The 20,730-nt window shown below is 41.3% G+C and overlaps 1 protein-coding gene across 5 annotated transcripts in view; it reads right to left on the bottom strand.

Moving 5' to 3' along the window:
• The window catches only part of Npas3 (neuronal PAS domain protein 3), an 890,187-nt gene extending 869,724 nt beyond the window's left edge, over positions 1-20,463 (bottom strand). For 3 of the 5 annotated variants that reach the window (XM_070026490.1, XM_070026480.1, XM_070026491.1), the window contains exon 1: positions 20,306-20,463. In XM_070026490.1, the coding sequence (XP_069882591.1) occupies positions 20,306-20,463 (158 nt within the window). Of the gene's footprint in view, positions 1-15,890; positions 15,989-20,305 lie in introns of those variants that run through there. The other 2 variants (XM_070026485.1, XM_070026486.1) reach the window with 1 other exon arrangement.
• Positions 20,464-20,730: the final 267 nt, after the last annotated feature.

Here is a 20,730-nt window from a genome sequence, read left to right as displayed (position 1 = left end):
CTGTGTGTGCATTCATACACACGCACGTACACACACACACACACACACACCGAAGCCTTAGCCAGGAGTTGTGGTACACAGTTATAATCCCAGCACTTGGAAAGATGAAACCAGAGGATCTTGAGTTTGAGGCCAGCCTGTGCTACATACCAAGATCCTGTCTCAAGAGAGAGAGAGAGAGAGAGAGAGAGAGAGAGAGAGAGAGAGAGAGAGAGAGAGAGAGAGAGAGAGAGAGAGAGAGAGAGAGAGAGAGAGAGAGAGAGGCGCAGAAACAAAGAAAGAAAAAGAAAGAAAGAAAGAAAGAAAGAAAGAAAGAAAGAAAGAAAGAAAGAAAGAAAGAAAGAAAGAAAGAAAGAGAAAGAAAGAAAGAAAGAAAAGGAGAGAAAGAAAGAGAGAAAAAGGAAAGAAAGGCAATGATCTTCTCACAGATGCTGAAAACAGAAGCCAGAATTGATGTGAGAAAATTAACTAAAACCACCAACATACTAAGGCATCTCAGCAACAGCTCCTTTTTGGTTATATTTTTGTTCTGGATCTCAGTCTTCTCTTTGGGAAAATAAAAAGCTGTTATCCATTAGATCCTGCTCTCAATATGAACACTAAATAAAATTTTTAACTCTGCTAAGAGGGTAGAGTTCTATTTACACATGCTCTGGGTATATGTTCCAAGAGATTAAAAAAACTATGTATTTCCTTGCATGTACACTAATAACTTTAGAGTTAAATTTTATTCCAAAGAATATTAAAAACATATTTTAGTAAAAACTATTATACATAGAAGACAAAATTTATTGTCAAATTATTAACTTTGGAGAAAGTCAATGATGGCCAAATTAAGAGAAAGGAATCCATGTATTTGAACTACTGGTCTACTCTTTCCCTGGAGCTATTATTTCATTTCTTCATATGTTCAGTTCAAGCAAATCACTGTTTAAAGGTAGCTATACTCACTACTAATCAATCACAGTGAAGAGTTAAATTTCTGATGGTTATTCAGTGAACCCTTACATGAGATTTTTCTGCGCAAAGATTTTCATCACTGGCACAGTGTATATAAGGCCTGTGACAGTTCAACTTTGTCCCTGAGAGTTCCCTAGAAACATGCCAGCTTCCTTTGCAACCTGTTCTATTTTACATGATTAAATTTTTCAATTTTGGTCTAATCAACTTAAATTATTATAGGTACAATTTTGTGAAATATAAAATTAATGAAATTCAAATTTTATGGAATTATAATTGACTATAAAATCGGTTTAATACAATCCTAATTGGAAATACAGTAGTTCATTGTTCCAGAATTCATTTATTTGCTGATATCATTCAAAAGAAAAAATATATGTGTTATATAGTTGGTTCTAATAGACTTTCTTGTCTTTTAAAACCACTGACAATACAGTTACAGTATGTAATCTTCAGGGGATCTACAACAGCTATGGAATCTGGAATATACTGGGAATTACTAAGTATTGGGAAAAGATCTGCAATTACATAAAATGCTATTCCTCACTATTAATTAATTTTTTTAGATCACAGGCCATGAATTATGCTAAAGGTGGTGGATTTTTTACTATGAGCATATACTGGTAGACATATAGGATAGGGTGGTATTTTTGTATTATGGAGGGTTCTTAGGATAAAGTATAATTTAGAAAATGGATGAAATTAGAACTGGAATTGCTTATTTACCAACTATTTCCAGGAACAGCTACTAAAAACCCATGTGAACATGAGAAAGAGAGTCATATATCCCCCAGTCCCCTCCTGCAAGGACAGGGGACAGGGAAGAGAAAATCATATGATGCAGAATGGTGAAGTGGGAGCCTGGAGGAGCCCCTGAAGAACAAATGAAGGAAAAGTAACTATGTTCAGTCAGAAGGAAGCTTGTGTGGTCACGGGACGGTATCCTCAATACACACAGACTGAATCCTAGCTCCAACTTCTTTCCAGGCTATGACCTTGACCAAAAGTGGCACTCTTAACAGAGCTACCTTTGTTGAGTTATGGGGGAATTTAAATCATAGGATACAAAGACACAAAGAGAACTTGAAAGAAGTTAAAACTTATGAAAAAACTGGGAAAATCAGCACAGAAAGAAGTTGGTGACACACATACTTTGCCAATGTATGACCTGGGACCTAAGTATATGAACACTACAAATAAAATCCACCCTACACCAGTAAACCTAAAAACATCCAATGTTCTGCATTGCAATTTATGCTTAAACAATTTGAGCAAGGGTACATATTTGGAATCCTTGTCACTTTACAAACTAGCTGACTTCATATTTCATTAAACCCAAAGACACTCTAAACCATGCAGCTCCTGCACCACTAAATTTTCTCATTCCTTTATAGGAATCTGCATGACAGTTCACAGTAGTTCACGCTGACAAAAGATAAGACCATGGGTCTCTCAAATTTCCATACATCTTGCAGGAAAAATGTTAACCATTCTTTGTTACAGACTCTGTATTTCAGGTTATGTACCAAGAGAAGAGCCTTGGATGATAGATATAATATCTACCCAATTCATGAGATTTACTCATTTTTATAACAATGCTATAAAATAACATTTTTTCATGTTTATAATAATGCTATAAAATTACATTTTAAAAACCACAATGTTATGACAGCAGCTTATGCAGCTACCTGAGACATAGTCAGATGGATCATGGTTTGAGGCCAGCCCAGGCTAACAGCTAGCAAGACCCTGCTCAAAAAACAAACCATGAATGGTAATACATACCTGTAACCTTATCATTCCAGCTACGTATAGTTAAGATAGGTTAGCAACTTAGTCCAAAACAGGTCCTGGGAAAATGAAGGAATCTATCTAAAAATGCACTCAAATGAAAAAGGGCTGGGGAATAGCTTAAGTGGTAGAGTACAAGGCCCTAAATTCAAACTCCAGTACTACAAAAAAACCAATGTCATTGTGAGACTATGTGTCACAATGTGTAGCTATATCAGCCTATCAGTGTGTAGCTAAGTAACTCCATCAAGATGCTGACTAACATATGCATTGGGTGTGGTGTAGGGCAGGAGACAAGGATACATTAGAAGTTCTGCACGTTCTACCAGTGTATGAATGTGATCATTAGACAATCTTATTAAAGCATGAAACTATGATCCATCCCTACCTAAAAATTGTTCTCTTCCCTTTTTTTGAAATTGTTTGTTAACATATATACTTGGAATTGGGGATATGTTAGAGTGTTAGCTAGATAAGGCTTGTTTTATATAGATATTGCTCCTGGATTTTCTACAAGTGAAGACAAGATATATGATGCCTCAGTAAATGCCATTTAGGTTCTATGGCCAACTCAAAATTGTTCTTATATGTTAACCCCTTTAAAAGTAAAGAAAACTAGCACTGAAAAAATAGCATTTAGAAGAGGGAAGAGGGAAAGAAAGGAGTTAGAGAAGGCCAATCCATATTACAATTTGAAATTTTTTTCTAAATATTTTCAAAATGGAAAATTAACTTTTTTAGCAACAAGTATTTCTTTAGAGAAAAGTATTTTGTCAATGGTGTTCAGTTGTCATTGATCATAATACAAGTATCATAATGTAGGTACAAGGACAAAACACCCCTAATCCAAATATGGTACATAGAAATTATGCAGAGATAACCAACAAGTAGACAGAAATAAAACAAACAAGTTAGTTATAGGAATATACTTGTAGTCCTGTTAAATAAGTGATTAAATGATAGATCTACTTTGACAGTCACTAAGCTTTTCTAAGAAAAAAATCTTAATTATAAATCTTTAAATCTGTTTATATACAAGCATTGAGCCATTCATTTTGTACATAAGGGACTAGAGCCAAAAGAAAATTCTTTTGAAAGCATTGGGTTTCTTGTTGCTTGTTGGGGTGTGGGGTGGGGTGGGTGTGTGGGTGTGTGTGTGTAGTGTTGTCAGTATTGGAATTCAGAACCTAGAACTTACTAGTCAGGTTCTCTATCATTTAAGAAATAAATAACTGTGGTAGTTTGGATAAACATATCACTATAGACATATATTACTCTAAAAATGTTTTAGAACACACAAAAATTCAGAGATTAGATATTCCCTTAAGAACTTACCTGCCTATCAAATTTTAAATGGTTAACTTCCTTCTCAAACATTTCTAGAGCTCTCCTGCTTCAATTGAATTCAACCAACTGATGTATTTATGTCTAAACACTAGCTGTTTTCCTTTAGAGCTACACTGAGTCATGCACGTAATATGTCACTTTAAAATACAATTTAATGTGTCCTGTTGCTTCCATTGTGATATCTTGGAGACATTCTCCAGTACATTTCAAATATGTGTTGAAAGAGAAAAATAGTTAAGTATCATATATTTTATGGCCTAAAACCTATAAACAAGCATTATATTTAATCTAAAAATTAATCAATATTAATTAATCTTAATTAATCTCGTTTTTATACATGAAAAATATTTATGTTAATAATAATAACATTGGAACCTGCAATAGCTGACCCCATTCAGGAAAAAAAAACTCCATCATACCCTTCAGCTTATTATTCAGTACTCAGAGCTTTTTATTGTTATTTTTATTGTTGGAAGAATTAGCAACTCAATATACAAATGAAGGGAATGAGTTCATGAAATTTTGAAGATCCAGGAGACTAGCATTCAGCCTTGGATGTGCACAGTCCCTTGCTTCTATACCAGTTCCTATAGCACAGGTAACCAGTGGAAATTCATACCCTGACAATCTCAATGCCTATAGCTGCTGCCTTACCTGCACAGGTGTTACTAAGCAATGGGGGTTGCTTGCCCTTGTACACAGTGACAGCTTTTGGTACTTTCTACTGTCTTCTGCTTGATAGTAGAATATTATCAGCTTAAACCTTCTCATTCAGCAAGGTTATCCAGCCTCCTAGTTACAGCTATCTTTTAAAATACACAACCCATATCCACTAGGGAATGCTGCCACTATCATAAAAACGGACTGTGTCCAACTGTCTCAGTCCCTGTGCAACCACATTGATGCAGCACAGAAACAAGCCTAGGAAATGCAACCATGTAGAAAAAGTCCTTCTCCTGCCCAAAGCAAACCTGCAGTGAAAACTAAAAAGATGCATATACCTAACTTTTGACAGTTAGAATCTTCCTTACATTAATGGGGAGATGGGCATTTTACTTTTTTTTAATGCTCTAGATTTTCTTACTCTTAAAAACAAAGCAAAAATACTGCATGAAAATAAAGCTCCAAGGATTAAACCACATGCCAGAGCAACACAGGTTACAGAAAAATATGCCTTTGTGATGTCATCTGCTATCTGTGTTGCTAACTATAACTCTTGCATATATAATTCCATTATGCTTTTGTAATTCAGGGTTTTGAAAATGCTTTTGAACCATTAATATATTTTCCTGGTTAAAATTCTTTGAGATGTTCTTAACAAGAGTCTTAGATAATGAATTTGGGCAAACTCTGGAACAGCCTTTACAGTATTATCATTCTCATTAATTTTCAGAACTACCCACTGTGTTGAGATGATTGTCATGGGCCTAAGACTTCAATTTGGCTAAATATTTTTGCATATATTTCAACCTATAAGTAACTAACAGATGCTTAAATGGTAAGTTCATATGGAAGATATGGTTAAATGTGTTCATTCTAATCTCATGATTTCCTTGCCACACTAATTCTTAGTTTACCATTTCCTTCTATGTTAATTTCCTTTACATTTTGGTCTATCATGGACTAAGAGTTCCAAAATCTCTTCAAAGGTATCATCCTTTAAAGCATTCTGGAACATGAGCCATTTGTGCATATGCAATATTTAACATATCTAGCATCACAGTTTTAAGCGAATATCTTAGGTAGGAACTCATAGTTTTCATGAGGCATATAAAGAGTTCATATAAAGCACAGAACTCCACTTGTTCCTCTGCCTTTTCTTTTTTCTTCTTGCACAGAAAGAGTGGTTTCCATTTATATTCTTATTTGGCTTTAGCAATCTGATATATGATACTGCCCTAACCTGCCAAGAAAAGATGTGTAGGATGCTAAAAACAATATTACTTTAAGCGAGTTAATGCAGCCTACAGTTCCATACTTCCAACCAGCTTAGTTGCTTTTTCTTTGCCTTTGGTTATCTCTGAAGACCGCTTCTGTTCCATTGTTTCATCCTTTAGCATTCACATATCAGAGCAATAAGTATTTCATTACTGGTTTATCTGTCCAGAGGCTTGAGAAGCGGTAACAATTAACCCTCCCTTCACAGTGATTGATACAGGCTTTGCTTTCAATTTGTTCCACTACACAGATCATGAAATTCTGAATGCAATCATCCTCATTGACCTACACTTTCAAACACACAGCTACAATGAGACGAAAGTAATTATTAAAAGGAACACAGGACTACTGAAATCTCAAACAAAGTCTTTGAAAAAGAATCTGTGAGATGACCTTCTGGTGAAATTGGCAAATTTTGATGCTCAAGGAAAAGGATAGCTTTTTGTCCCTGTCTGGAAATATCTGGGGCAAGCTGATCAGTGTGTATTAAGGTGACTGCATGGAGGTATGGTATGTACTTGGAAATACAGAGAACCATTCTAGAACTGTTGTTACAGGGTTAACTTAATCTATGAAATTTAGCTTAATCTATGAAATTTTTTTTCAAGGAAAATAAACTTCCTGATTTATATAAAAAAGAGAAGCCTTGCCCACAGCAGAGAATCCCAGATGGGAAAAGTGATAGTTTCACTCTCTACAATGACTTGTATACCTGAGCTCCACATTTTCCCTCTGCCCTCCCTTTACATGAAGATTCACGATGAGAAATGAATACATTTTTCACAAAGTCTGAAAAATAGCTTCAAATAAATATTAATCTACTGCAATCGATATATATGAGGAATGGAGAGGGACTGGTGGAAGAGTGGAGACTATAGAACTATATTAAAACAAGGGCTGCAGTTAAAGAAAATCAGAGTGGGAAGCAGAGCAGCAGGCCTCAGGCTCTAATCACAGAACAGAGTGATGGAGATGAACCAATACTGCATGGATTAGCAATGAATTATTTTGAACCATAATCATATGCCTGCACCAAAGAGAGGCAAAAACTAACCATTACTCATAAGCTGATCTGCTGTAGTTGTGTGTGTGTGTGTGTGTGTGTGAGTGAGAGATTCATATGCTAAACTAATTCAGAGTAATGAAAACCTAAAGATGTAGTTACACTTTAACTAATGTTTTATTTTTAAGGTTTGCCCCTACTACATATTATGGGGATAATTAGAGTATAAATGGCAAAGTGCGTGGATTCAAACAGGATTAAATCAACCATTTCTTCACAGACCAGGATATAATCTATCTACTCCACTCTCCATTCTTTTTATTCAATAAAACCATTTGGGGGTAACTTTGGTACTCCCCAAATTAGAAAAAAGTAAGTATTTAGTTAGAAAAAAAAGAAAAGGCACTCAAGGAATTAACTTCCTTTGGAGAATCTAAAAAAAATTCATATCAAATGAAGATTCGATTGTTAGAACTAATTTTGTTAGGAAGAAAAAAATCAAAACTGCTGGTAGCAAGAGATTCCTGAGATTCTTATGAACAGACTGTTTAAATGAAGAGCACTTTAATCAGTAGAGGAATCCTCACGTTTCTAATGTCTTGCTGTGCGTTCTGCAGGTTATAGTAGCAGCTGGTAGAGGTCATATATCTTTTGTGAGCATCCCAAAAAGGCTCACTGCCAGACTGTTAAATTATGAATAAGCAATGAACAAAAGAATGCAGATACGGTGGTGACAAGATAATCCAAGCAAATTTATCTATGACAAATTTCACAGGATTAACAAATTACATTTACACAGAACAATAAAAATGTGCAAAAAAAAAGATGAGCCTACTTTTCCTTACAGCATTAGGAAAACAAGAAAGTCACCAATCCACTGCATATATTTAAATTTAACTAGATCTAAAGTAAGACGTTTTATAATTCATTCAAGATATCTTTGTAACACATTCACATTTTAGAAAGACAGAGACAGTAGTCTATTTGGCATCTATTTTATATATAATTTATGTTTCATTTACATGTATGTGTGGCTTATACATGAACTGTGGGTACCATGTACAAAAACCATTTACCCATATATGCATATATTCTTCAGAAGCTGAGTCAGAGGAATAAATTATTTTTGTAGGCAAATGTACCTTCCATCAGTGCAGCACATATTAACTACTAAATATCCTTTTTACTGATGTCTCCATTTGTGTGTGTGACTGACACAGAGACAGAGAGAGAAAGGGAGGGAAGGAGGGAGGAAGGGGGGAAGAGAGTGGGGAGTGAGAGAGAGAGAGAGGAGAGAGAGAGAGAGAGAGAGAGAGAGAGAGAGAGAGAGAGAGAGAGATTCTGCAAATGGTTTCAATTCTTCCACTTGCCCCCACCAAAATACTGCAGTCTCTGAGTGAAGTGCCTCTGAATGAAGTTTTAGATCTAGCATTCTTTCTGCAGTTAGAGCAGGAAACTAAACTCAGAGATCTAGGGAAGAGTGTGTTAATTGTAGCTTATCATTGGTTACAGAGGACTCTTAATTCAATGTTAAATCTTCCTTTATAACAACAACATCTTCACAAGTACTACCAATAAAAAAAACGGTAGTTTATCAGATATAAGAAGGTATTAGTAAAATAGCCTCTGGTGCCATAAAGTAGTCTTAAAGTGCTATATGGTTCTATATTTTAAAACCTGTGATATAAATATTTGTTAAGTTTTAACATTTCAGACTATGCACCCAAGTCAGAGCTCTTTAATTCTGCATTAGCATAGCAAATACAGTAATCAGATGTACTTTCTTTTAAGATGATCTGACTGCTGTTTGAAATTTTGTAGCCTATTTCTCACTTCTACTTCCTATTGACTTGTGCTTTTTATCTTCAGTCTCTTAGAAAAGCATCTCTGTAAATGAGTTCTTACCAGCATTTTATCAGGCAGCATTTTTTATATAAACAAGAAATTTGCTGAATGTGAATGTATTTAATTAAGATATACAAGCACAATACTTGCTTTCTTCAAACCCAAATATTCAAGCACTATTTGTCTAGTCCTTTCAAGTCTTGAAATTACTACACATTTTATTGTTTTTGAAAAGAAGCCATTGATTGACAGTATTATACCCCAAACCACAAAGATAAAGGTGGAATACCTGTTTACTACTACTGCAAATGCAGTGATAGTGTTACTACCCCACACATTCTTTGCGTACATTCTGCAGGGAGTAGGGAGCAGGCAGTCAGATGCCACTGTCTCCTACAGCATAGTTTTTGGTAGAGAACTGTTTATATACCAGGACAATACCTTTGGATCCTGGAAAATTAACAATATTTCCAAAAGTATCCCTTTTAGAAGATGCTTTAGTGTGTGTGTGTGTGTGTGTGTGTGTGTGTGTGTGTGTGTGTGTGTGTGTGTGTGTGTGTGTGTGTGTGTAAAGGATTAGGTGATAGCCTACCATTTGTCTACTAATTATGGTTTGGTTTTGACATATTGTTTATTAAATGATATGGTATGTGTAAAACTCTTAGATCAGTATCTGCTTTTAGCACATAGTCCTATATAAATGCTTGTTGCCATTCTAATGCCTGATAACTTGGCAGGAAGCCAATTTGTACAAGTCCTCCTATATTTCAAAAGACAATCTTCAGAAATGCAGCTAGGCACTGAAGCATGATATTCACAAAGCCCTATGAGGATGCTTCGACCCACTAAGTGGCAAAACTATGACCAAATAACAATGCCTCCACTGACTCTTGTGGCAAACTGAGGCACCTGGTGAGGCATGGCCACAGACATGAAAGGGACTTTGAATGTGCATTCGTCATACGCACTGATGGCAAATTGATTCTTCTGAAACAATTCTGCTAAGAAAAGTGTTCTTAAGTATGAAGTGCTGCGAAGCTGGCCTACAAGATGACTGGAATGGTGAAAGTTGAGAAGCGAATGCTTTAAAAACTGATTCTAGGCTTAGAATGGTAGAATCCCTGCCTAGCCAGCATGAGACCCTGAATTCAAAGTATTGTCCCCCACAAAAATATGAATTACTGATTCTTTTCCAAACTCTATAAACACTGTATTTATGAAAATTCTCTACATATTCAATAAAAGACCAAAGTAGAGGAAAAATACACGGTATAGTATTAACTTTTCCTTCTGTCATTTGAACTCTCATCAGCTCAGAAATCTGTGGCTTTTGAAGATTCAGACTGCAGTTCCTTCCACACTAAAGTTAAAGTATATTTCTACGGTGACAACACTGCCTAAGTCTGCTTCAAAAACAAGCTGACCTCAGTCTCTAACTCTTCCATCTTCCTTGGGAATACTCAACCTTTATTCTCTCATCCAAGACCGTGCCATTAACACTTCCCTTCTAGAGTGAAGTAGAAACAAAAGAGACAGTGTGATGGTGTACTAAATACAGAACATGACAGATAATATTGTTATTACATGTAACAACCTACCTGTAAATCCCAAACAAACTTCTGTTTCTAAAACTTGCTATAATTTCATGTATATTTATATAATATTTCACCTTTCTTCCTCTAAGAATCTTTCATTGTGTTCTAGTCATTAATTATAATATTTTACAATCTGGATACCTGCCTTCCAGAAATAGTCAGCTAACACAAGTGAAAAAAAAACCAAGCTTATATTTCTATGAATGCTACTTTACTCCACATTTTGCATGTCCAGTATGAAGGCAACTTACAACAGAAGCGACTTCTCTTGCAGGGTCTATTATTCAGTACTGTGCCTGGCACAAATCACTATGGTCCATGGTAGAGGTTCAATAAATAAACCTGACTGAAAGAGCCAATCAATAATTGCAGTCGAGGGTCAGGAGCACTGGGGGCTCTGGTAACATGGGGTTTTCATCTTGCTGTTTGTGATTTTGTACCCAAGACCACAGTTGCAATCAATTCACCAAAACATTATGCTTTACAGGCAACAAGTTCAAGTGTTCTTCAATCTTGTCACTGCCCAAGTCATTTCAGATATAGTGAGTCATTTTCTTACTTAGCCATGTCCTGTTTATGCTTTGTCCTATTACCAATTATTACAATTATTACACATTACTTTAACTACTATGCACAGCTCTATCAAATGTAATAGTACAAGCATCCTATTTACACTAATGAGTTTATTACATTGCCAGTGGGGTGGGGTGGGGGTGGGGAATCACTATTTACTGTGAAAATGCTGTCATTGTTAAAAGTAAACACCTAAATTTCCCCATAAATTTTAGAAGTTCTTGCTGAATTGTAGATTTGAATATTCCAGCATGTGCAATTATGGTAGCATTTAAAAGTAAAAAGGTAATGTTCAATCAATTAAAATTTTAAATATAACAATATCCTATGTGTCCGCCTTATTCGCCCTAAGCAATTAAGACATGTCTGTGGATACTGGAAGCTACATTCTAAACCAGTTCAGTGAAGAAATTTTAAAAATCAGCATAGCATGGGGTTGGCTATCTCTTGCTACCCTATGGACTTAATCTTCTCTAAATTTGGGAGCATTTTTGCATCAAAAAGGACCACAGCAATTGCAGAAAGGCAAGAAACAGACTAAGGTTTACACTAGGGTCATTACTAATACCAAAGTATTTGAAGCAACCTGTAGAGAAAACATGACTAGGAATGATTTAGAAAACTTGGTGGTGTTTTCCCATAAATATCCCCAAATAGGAAAATCTACAGCTTTCAAAATAACAAGTCAAAGTTACTCTTCTAACTCCTTGCCCCAAAATGTTGCTTCCTGGAATTATACACGTGTTTCTTGTCATAGGAAACCTCTCAGAGGACCCTGGACAGCAGATAGTCCTTCAAATAGATGGAATGTTAATATGCCAGTAGATCTCAGACTAAAATCTGATGCAGGGAAAAAGAGTTGAAGGAGTCATAGAAACTCCAGCAAGCCTATAAAATCACTGCTACCACAGAGGTAACCATTATAAATGATGAAAACACACAGTACTAAAACGATATAAATCTTCTAATCTGTGGATTATATTTACAGGGCAAGATAATTCTTACTAGTTCATTCCTGAGAGATGTAATTACAAATGACTTTTAGTAAAAAATAAAAGTCACACTTTACAATATTTAGAGATGTGGGGACTAAAACTTTGCCCATAAGATACCAATAGGTGGTAAAACACACTTGTACAACTTTAACAAGCAAAACAAAACATAAATAAAGCCAAATTCCTGTTTGTTCTTTGTAGGAAAACAAACTTGAGTGACTGGCATATTGTATACATGGAGAAGCTATTTGTCCCTCAATTCATAAATCAGAAATTGGACATCTGGAAAGGCTTTTGTAATGTGGGAGGGTCCTACATAATAAAGGTCATTATAACTCCTGACTCTGGAGCTATATGATCTAATATTCTCTGGTGGATCTATGATACACCCATGCATTACAGTTCTTGTTGACAGTCTGTTGCCTTGGAAATATTTCATTATTTCAGTTTTTCCATTTGTAGACCCTTGGCCTTGTGATATGAAGGCCAACCTATTTCATATTTTCGATTATCATTTGGGCAATCTTGTGGAGCTATATATATATAAGCAAGTGTTAGACAACACATATCATCATTTATCACCATTGAAACTTACACTGTACAAAGAAATACCTCCCCAAAAGTCTCTACCACCATCTTTACTTTTTAAACCAAAGCACCACGGTGCTCCTGGAATAAGCTTTGCAAACCAGCATGAGCATATCACATGCTTGACACTTCTCTTTAATTTTCTTGGTTATACATCCACATCGTGGAACAACTCTGTGGCAGTGCTATATAATTTGCCGCCCATTGGAGTTTAAAGAAAAATCAAACAAATTTATAAACACAAGGCTTCTGACTTGCTCTCCCAGGCTCTAAAGAAACACTTCCTTTTGTATGACTCAGAGAAATTGAAGGAATACTAAAATTATAACCAAAGACATTGTCAAAAATAAGTTTCTCTACTTTGTAAATATATTGTAATGAGATGATTTTTGTGCTATATTATCCTAGGCAGCCCAGACATTTCCTAAACCAACCGAATAATACAAAAGATAGATTTATCTAAGTTCTGATGATGAGTGTATTTGATAAACTATAATTAGAAAAGTGTCGGTAAATACCTATGTAAATCAATGATTTGGAAGCCATTTTTTTTAATAAACAAGTTAGGACACGTCCACAGAAAATCATCATCCACAAACATATTTGTTCAGCTGTGGCTGTAGAGAATGAACAGTACTGACCAGCAAGTTATTGGCACCAAGATCAACAAAGGTGGAATGACTACTTAGTTCAAGCAAATAACTGGGAGGGGAGGGGGGGTGAAAAACCAACCTTCCTGAACAATGCATCTGATTTCCCATATCCCATTTCTCATTACAAAACCAAATCAACTTACTTGTGTAATGTTTACACTGAAAGTGTTAAGAGCATTTAAAGCCCTGGTAACAAAGTGAACCCTTGGGGCATAAAACAACTGTTTGGATAATGGGCCAAGTTTGTGGTTATTACTGTTGAAACAGTTTATAACTCCTTTCCTCTCCTATCATGCTTTTTCTGTCCCCTACCCCATTATTACTCCTTCTTCTCACTATAGGTTAAAGTTTCTCAAATCCAACCTTTAAAATGACAGCATCCAAGCTGAACAAGAAGATGCTATTAAAGGGCATTAAATTAAATACAGTATATCCTCCTACAACTTCAATCAGAATTTCAGACCAAGTGTTATTTAGTTCAGCTCTCAAGTGGAGCAGAATAACAAATCGCACACTTTGATTTACCTTCTTCGAATGCCAAATGGAGACAGGTGATAAAGAACGCGCTCATGCACAGGCTATGAAGTTTCCTCTAGAAATTAATTCTATCTTCAAGATTCCTATCTCAGAGAAATTCCCAAAATGGCACACAAATAGGCCTCTGCTAGAGAGATTACTAAGGCCATCCCAGCAAATACATTTACTACTAGCAGGACTGGGAAAGAAGGAAAGAAGGGAGGGAGGTATCAATTATAGATTTCTGATTTCAAAAGTATTAATCACCATATTAAATAAAAATGGAGGGAACTTCCACAAGGCTCTAAGAAATAAATGTTTCTACCTAGAAGAGTAAAATATTTAATAAGTGAATTCTTCATGAATTCACACTAATACCTAAGAACTAAAGGTTCATTTTTTGCTCTCTTGAGATATCAGAAGTAATGGTGCATATAGCAGTTAACATCTTTAACAACTGGACGGTGTGTGACTTATTTTTTGTTATACTAATTTTACAGAATTATATAGAGTTTAGAATTAGTCCATTATATATATATAATATAATATATATATATACCTAACAGAAGTATTTCCCTATTTCTGATCATTCTGCTCTCCAGAATATATGAATGAAACGAACAACATACAATGAGCTTTTAAACAAGTACATGGCTGAATATGTCCCTATCTTGTCTTGATGTGTGTTATATAAAAAATAAAAGTGTCCGTGTAATAATTAAATCCTGCAAATGAGCCCTTCCCTGGACTTTCTTTCAAGTGCACCTAAGCTTGCTAGGAAAGTAAACTGCTTGGGGGGTGCATCTCTGCATTTGTTTTCCTCATGAATCAGTGGTAACGTTTCATACTTCCTACCGAGCCTTTCCTTTTCACCGACAGAAAGAGATATTCACTTTGCTCAAACCGAGATGCTATGTGCAATTAATGTCATTAACGCTGTCAATTAATTGCAAATAGGATTCCAAACAAAGTAGGCAGGGTGGACAGCGGGTGGGAAAACCACGTTTGAGGGTAGGGGCGGGGTGCTTGGTTAGGCTACAATCTAACAATGCTGTTCTTGTAGGACAGTTAGGAATATTTTGAACACAAACTCCTTTTCCCCTTGGCTCCACTACTTTTAACTAACTTCAAACCGACATGCTCGACTGAGCCCCTTCCCTGCCTGGATATGCAATTCTCACCAGGAACTTTTGAAAACACAGATTTCCCCCAAACAGTAACTAACGGGGCATGGATGCTCCAACTGCTGACACATTTTGGATCTCGCTGTTTGTTTGCTTGTTTGAATGTTCGGGGTTTCTGCTTTATTTCTTTTTTCTGGGAGGAGGAGCGGGGGGGCGGTGGTGGTTGCGGTGAGAGGAGGGAAGGGGTGAGCTGAGAACCCACAAGTTGCCCACGCTAAGGGCACAGTCCCCGGGCCGGCGGGGAGGGCGGGGAGGGCGGGAGGAGAGGCGGCGCGCCGGGCTCCTCTGCGCCCGGCCTAGCTGCTCCGTGCGGTGCGGCCCCTCGCACGACACATTCCGGGCCTGGCGCGAGCTCGGCGCTCCCGCCCTCGGCCTCCACCCCCCCCTCCTCCTCCTCCCCTTCTCCCCTCCCCGCCTCCCCCGGCTCGCCCGCCCGCCCTCCCCCTCCCCAGCCTCCTTCCTTCCTAGAGAGCAGCTGCCAGGGGACCTGCGGCGGCCCCGGGGATCCCCGGCCCCCGCCCTCCCCGTCACGCAACAGCGCCTTCTGTCTGTCTGTCTGTCTCTCTTTTTGTTTGTTTGTCCTCTTTTTCATCCTCTCTCTTTTCTGTTCTTTTCTCTTTTTTTTCGTTTCTTTCTCTCTGTTTTCTTTTTTTCTATCAGCGAGTCACTCTATTCGCCGAGCCGCCCAGGAGGTGCGACCGCTCGGAGAGCCTGGCGCCGCCGCCGGCCCCGCGCGGAGCCGCGGGCGAGCGCCCCGCCACAGCCCCGGGCCGGGTCCCCCCGGGCTCGCGGCCCAGGAGGCGGGCTGCGCGGCGGGCCCCGCCACCTCGGCGGGCGCGGGGGGCGGCGGCGGCGGCGCGGCGGCGCGGCGGCGGCGGGTGCAATAAACAGAAAAGTGTTACCGTTCTCGCCTGGAAGGATCCTGCTGAAAGCTGGGCTTGGTGGGCGCCATCTTCCTGCTATTTTTTTTTCCTCTCTCTCTTACTTTTTGCCTCTCTCCCCCCCTCCCGGGCTGGGGGGGCGTGGGGAGGGAGGGGGTGTGCGTGTGCGTGGGGTGGCGGGAGTGAGTGCGGGCGTGCGCGGCGCTCAGCGGCTGCCCGGCGGGCGGCGGCCGTGGCCGTGGCGGCGGCGGCGGCGGCTACGGTGGTGGTGGTGGCGGCGGCGGCGGCGGCCGCCGTGCTGCCGAAGCCGGGAGGCTAAGGAAAAGTAGCGGGGCCGGAGCCTCGCCGGCAGCCGGCCGTCCCCTCGCGCCCCCGGCGCTCCCAGCCGCAGGTCGCCGCCTCCCCCGCCGTGCGCGCCTTCTCCTCCCCCTGCCGGCCCGGCGCCGCCGTCCATGCGCCGCAGAGCGCCCGCGGCCCGGGCCGCTGGGGCTCCGGAGACATGCCCGGCGCAGAGGCCCGCGGCCGGCGGAGGGGGCGGCGGCGGCGGCGGCGGCGGCGGGGGAGGCGGACGCGCGGTCCCGCGGGCGGCTCGGCCCAGCTCTTCCGCCGCCCCTTCTCGCCCTAGCGCGCCGCCACCAGAGCTGGCCCGCAGCAGGTGGGGACACACACCCTCCTGGCGGGGGGTCCTAGGCCGGGGGAGACGGGGAGGGGGAGGACGCGGAGGGGGCTCCCCGCTGGACCGCTGTGAAAGTATTTCTGGGCATTTTCCAGCTGCTTTGCTCCCGGGCGCGCTCTCACACGCAGGCAGACATACACACCCCCTTCTCCCCCCTCCTCCTCCCCCTTCTCTCTCTCGTTCCCTCCGACAGACACACACACCCCCTTTCTCTTCCCCCCTCTCCCCCCTCCCTCCCTCCCTCCCCCTCAAGTCCTCCACCCCCCCCACCCCCATTGAAGGACTGGGAAGCTCGGCTGCCGGCGCAACACCGCCACTCAGTTGCAATTTCAAACACTTCCCTTCTCTAGAGTATCGCAGCCAGGAGGAAAAAAAGAGAGGCACTGGGAGGCCACGAGCGGGAGCTCAGGCGGGCCGTCGCGCCGGACGCGCCGTCGGGGACGGGGGAAATCAGTGCGCGTGGGGGACTTGCGCTGGCCCATCTAGCGCGCCCGTCGCCCCGTGGGCGGGCACAGCTGCCGCCCGGGCAGCTGGTGACTCTGGCGCTCCTCAGCCACGTCCCCCCAGAGCGGAAGCGTCTGCACTCTCCGCACGCAGGGCACAAACGTGCAGAGCCCGGAGTTCGCAGGTGAATCGCCACGTGTTGAAAGGCAGTTCGAGGGTAACACCTCTCCTGACTCGGGTCCTGGTACCTGACTCCTGGCCCCCCGGAATGCAGGCATGGGGAATCCAGCCCAAAGCCACCTCCCTATTTTATAGCTCAGCATAGGCCTAAAAGGGTCACTTATGCAAAGCCAGCTCTGGAGTCCTGTTACCTGCTTAGACCCTAGGCAGACCGTTTTCTCCATGTAGCCACTCTGTAGCTGGAGAGCAGCTTTTTCGCAGACTTGGGTCAGCCACGAGTCAACCAGGCAAGAAGGATGGACTCAATGCTTTCCCATGTAGAGTAAATGAAAGAGCCTGATGGGAAACATCGGTCTTACCTGAGGTTTCACATTTTGCTTTTAACTTTAAGGGGAGGGGGTAAAATATCAGAGGAGGGTTCTCTTGGGGGTCCTACCATTCCAGGAAAGCCAAAGCTGAGACTTGGAAAGCTCCACCAAATGCCTAAGTGTTTCACATACCAGAAGTGTTTATCTGCATGATGGTGTCTGAGTTCTCTTTGGAGTAAACTCTACAGGTACGAGAAAATGAGACTGATGGAGAAATGAGCGGAAGTGAAGCTCACTACTGGGTAGTGGAGAGGGCAGGTTTCTAGTTGGTATTCTGGCTCTGGGATGTCAGCTCAGAGTATTTTTGCCAAAGGTGACAAGTGAGAGGAACTGTGTTCTCTCAAGAGACAGGCAGTCTGCCTAAAAAACAAAAACAAAAACCGCACCCATCTCATCCCAGCTTAAGACTCCCCCGAAAGGACATATGTAAAATGATGTGTACCTTCACTTTAACATACCTATTAGGTCTCAGGGTAAAAACTAAGTCTACCCCTCAGAGCCACTGAAGCCTAAAGGCTCAAGGTGCTCATAAAGTGATACAGACAGGAGACTGTTCACTTAACCTTACCTCAAACACCTGCCAGTGGTTTTCTTACCCCCCCCCCCCGTGACTCACTCTTTCGCCCCCAAATTTAACTGCAATGAAGGACAGTAACAGGTGTCATCATATCTGAGTTACCAAACCAAAGAAGGCAATGTTTTCCACAGCTATGGTCTGTCTTCCTTTCTGTCAATAGAAGAGAGCATAAAAATCAAGGGAAGTAATAATACCTCCCAAAGGCTAACGTTTAGACTTGATTGTTTTTAAAGCCTGTTTTTAAAGCCTCCCTTTTTAGAGCTGCACTGGAATTCAGAACCTTGACAAGTGGTCCAAATTCAAAGAGAAAAGTGGAAAGCACCATCCCACTGCAAAACAGTGTTGGGTGACAGTGACTACCTCTGAATGATCCTGACTAGAGGAAAAATGGGCCCCAAGATTATTTTTTTCCCTAAAGGGCACACTAACATTCAGAGCAAAGCTAAATTCTGGAAATTCATGACTGCTCTTATGCCCAAGTTATATATTCTAGGTCAGTTTAAGGTCTTCAGAGGTCCCTGGAATCATCCAAAGGCCATCTGACATTTCTGACCCCTGACACTTTGCTACACAGACCACAGTATTGTGTCTATTGCCTGCACTTCCTAAAGTGACTGCCAGATTCTATTGTCATTTAAATGTTTTGTGAATCACACACACACACACACACACACACACACACACACACACACACACACACACACACACACCTGAAAACCATGACAAGAAAAAAAAACCTAACTCTTTTCTAGTCCTTTATGTTTGTAAGAACCTTTATGTTAAAGGTTCTTGTAATCACTGAAGTAAAACAAAAAGTAAGTAAAAAAAATAAATCTTTGATAAGGAATAGCTCCTTTTGGAATCAAAGTCTCCTTTTTCAACTCCCGACAAAAAGCAGAGCATATAATGAAGTCTTCTAGAGAATACTTGCAGTCCTGAGCATGAACTTGGAAAACACTCAATGTGTTATGCAAAATCTGTGCTGGTCACTGGGCCATTGGTTAGAAGACATAAAATATGGCAATGATAGATTAGTTTAACCTTTCGGTTTAAATACTGTTGGATTAAATCAAGGGGTCTCAAATCAATGAAGTTTCAACACAAGGTAAGAACAGGAGTTGTTATTTGAATTATGCACTATGTGTGTTTTAAGTTAAATGCCACTGGCAAATCTCTCAAATGTTTAATCGTGTGCAATCTGGGAAACACAAATATTTAATTTCACACTTTTCATGTGCTCTTTTTTTTCTTCCATCTACCATAAAATTAAGCCCCACATATTGGAGTTTGCCCTTCTTACTACATTGTTAGTTTTTCTCAGTGAATTTTTGTGTATTACATTTTCAAAAAAAAATCTTGGAACACTCAAAGTTGTCCTTAAGGAAAAACTTTAGGTTCTCCGGCTGTCGTCTTAGTAAATATCTTTTTTTCCCTCTAATCGAATCAAAGAATTTCTATTTCAGTGACTCATTCTTTAAAAAAAAATCTACAAATATATTTAGTAGAAACGTAAACAAATAATACTTTAAAACTTCCTTCTCACCATCTAGCCTAAGTTTGTTCAATTTGCTTCCTAACTACCACTTCTGATTCTTACCCATTTGCATTATAATACGTCTTAGATGAATACTTAAGAGCGCTGAAGAGACTCGGATTTCATGTCGTATTTCCCTGTAGTAACAGGTGACATGCTAACACTATTATAGAGAATTCCAAGACTACGGCTACACGTGAAAATCGTTTCTGGTCTGCTTGGGAACAAATGATCAACGCGCCTCCGGTGATCAATTGCCCCCCTTGCTGTCCGTCAGACCGGATCTGCGCTGAGCAGAGGCATTGAAAAAATTATCTGCTCTTAGGGGACAGAGATCCCAAACTTTGCAAAAGCACCTTGTGCGGAAGGTGCTCTCAGACTTCGCTGAAACTCTTCTGCTACTCCGGGGTGAGACACTCGGTTTGGGGGGCCAAGCCGGGGGCAAAGGCTGATTTCACTTCGCCAGAGCACCGCAGTGCTCTTCGATCTGGATTGTAATCCCCCCTCCCCACTTTCCTCCTCTACAGTCCGAGGGGGGCACGCAAAGTGAGCCCCGGTGATGAGCGTGTGTAGCAGGACACAAAACAAGAGCAAAGTGAGTCCCACCCCGGCCCCCGGGACGTGGGGCACTATCCCAGCTCTGGCGGGACTACTCACCGCTGCTGGTAGGAGGTGATGCCCTGGACGTTCTGCGGGGTGCCGTTGGCCCCGGCGCCGGCCCTCCCCATGCCCGCACCGGCCGGCACCCCCGCGGCCGCCCCGCCGGCCGCCGCGGCCGTCACCTGCACGCTGAAATCCGGAAAGATTCGGATCATCGCCGTGGCTTGGGCCCCCGGGTGCTGCGGCTGTGGGCTCGGGCTGGCGGGGGCTCGGGCTCGGGCTCCGGCGGCGGCGGCGGCGGCAGCAGCAGCAGCGCGAGCAGCGGCGGCGGCAGCAGCGGAGCCAGGCAGCAGCCTGCAATCCCATTAGTGAGCCGCGGCCACAGTGCGCGGCGGAGAGGCGCTTTGATGTGCGCGCAGCGGGCTGGGGGGGCCGAGAGCGCGAGGAGGCGGCGCGGGGGGTGTGCGAAGGACTTGCAAACA

The sequence above is a fragment of the Dipodomys merriami genome, unplaced genomic scaffold, assembly GCF_024711535.1.
Source record: "Dipodomys merriami isolate MVZ:Mamm:240054 unplaced genomic scaffold, mDipMer1.0.p SCAF_1, whole genome shotgun sequence".
NCBI classification, from domain to species: domain Eukaryota; kingdom Metazoa; phylum Chordata; class Mammalia; order Rodentia; family Heteromyidae; genus Dipodomys; species Dipodomys merriami.
This window is presented reverse-complemented; position numbering and strand designations above follow the sequence as displayed.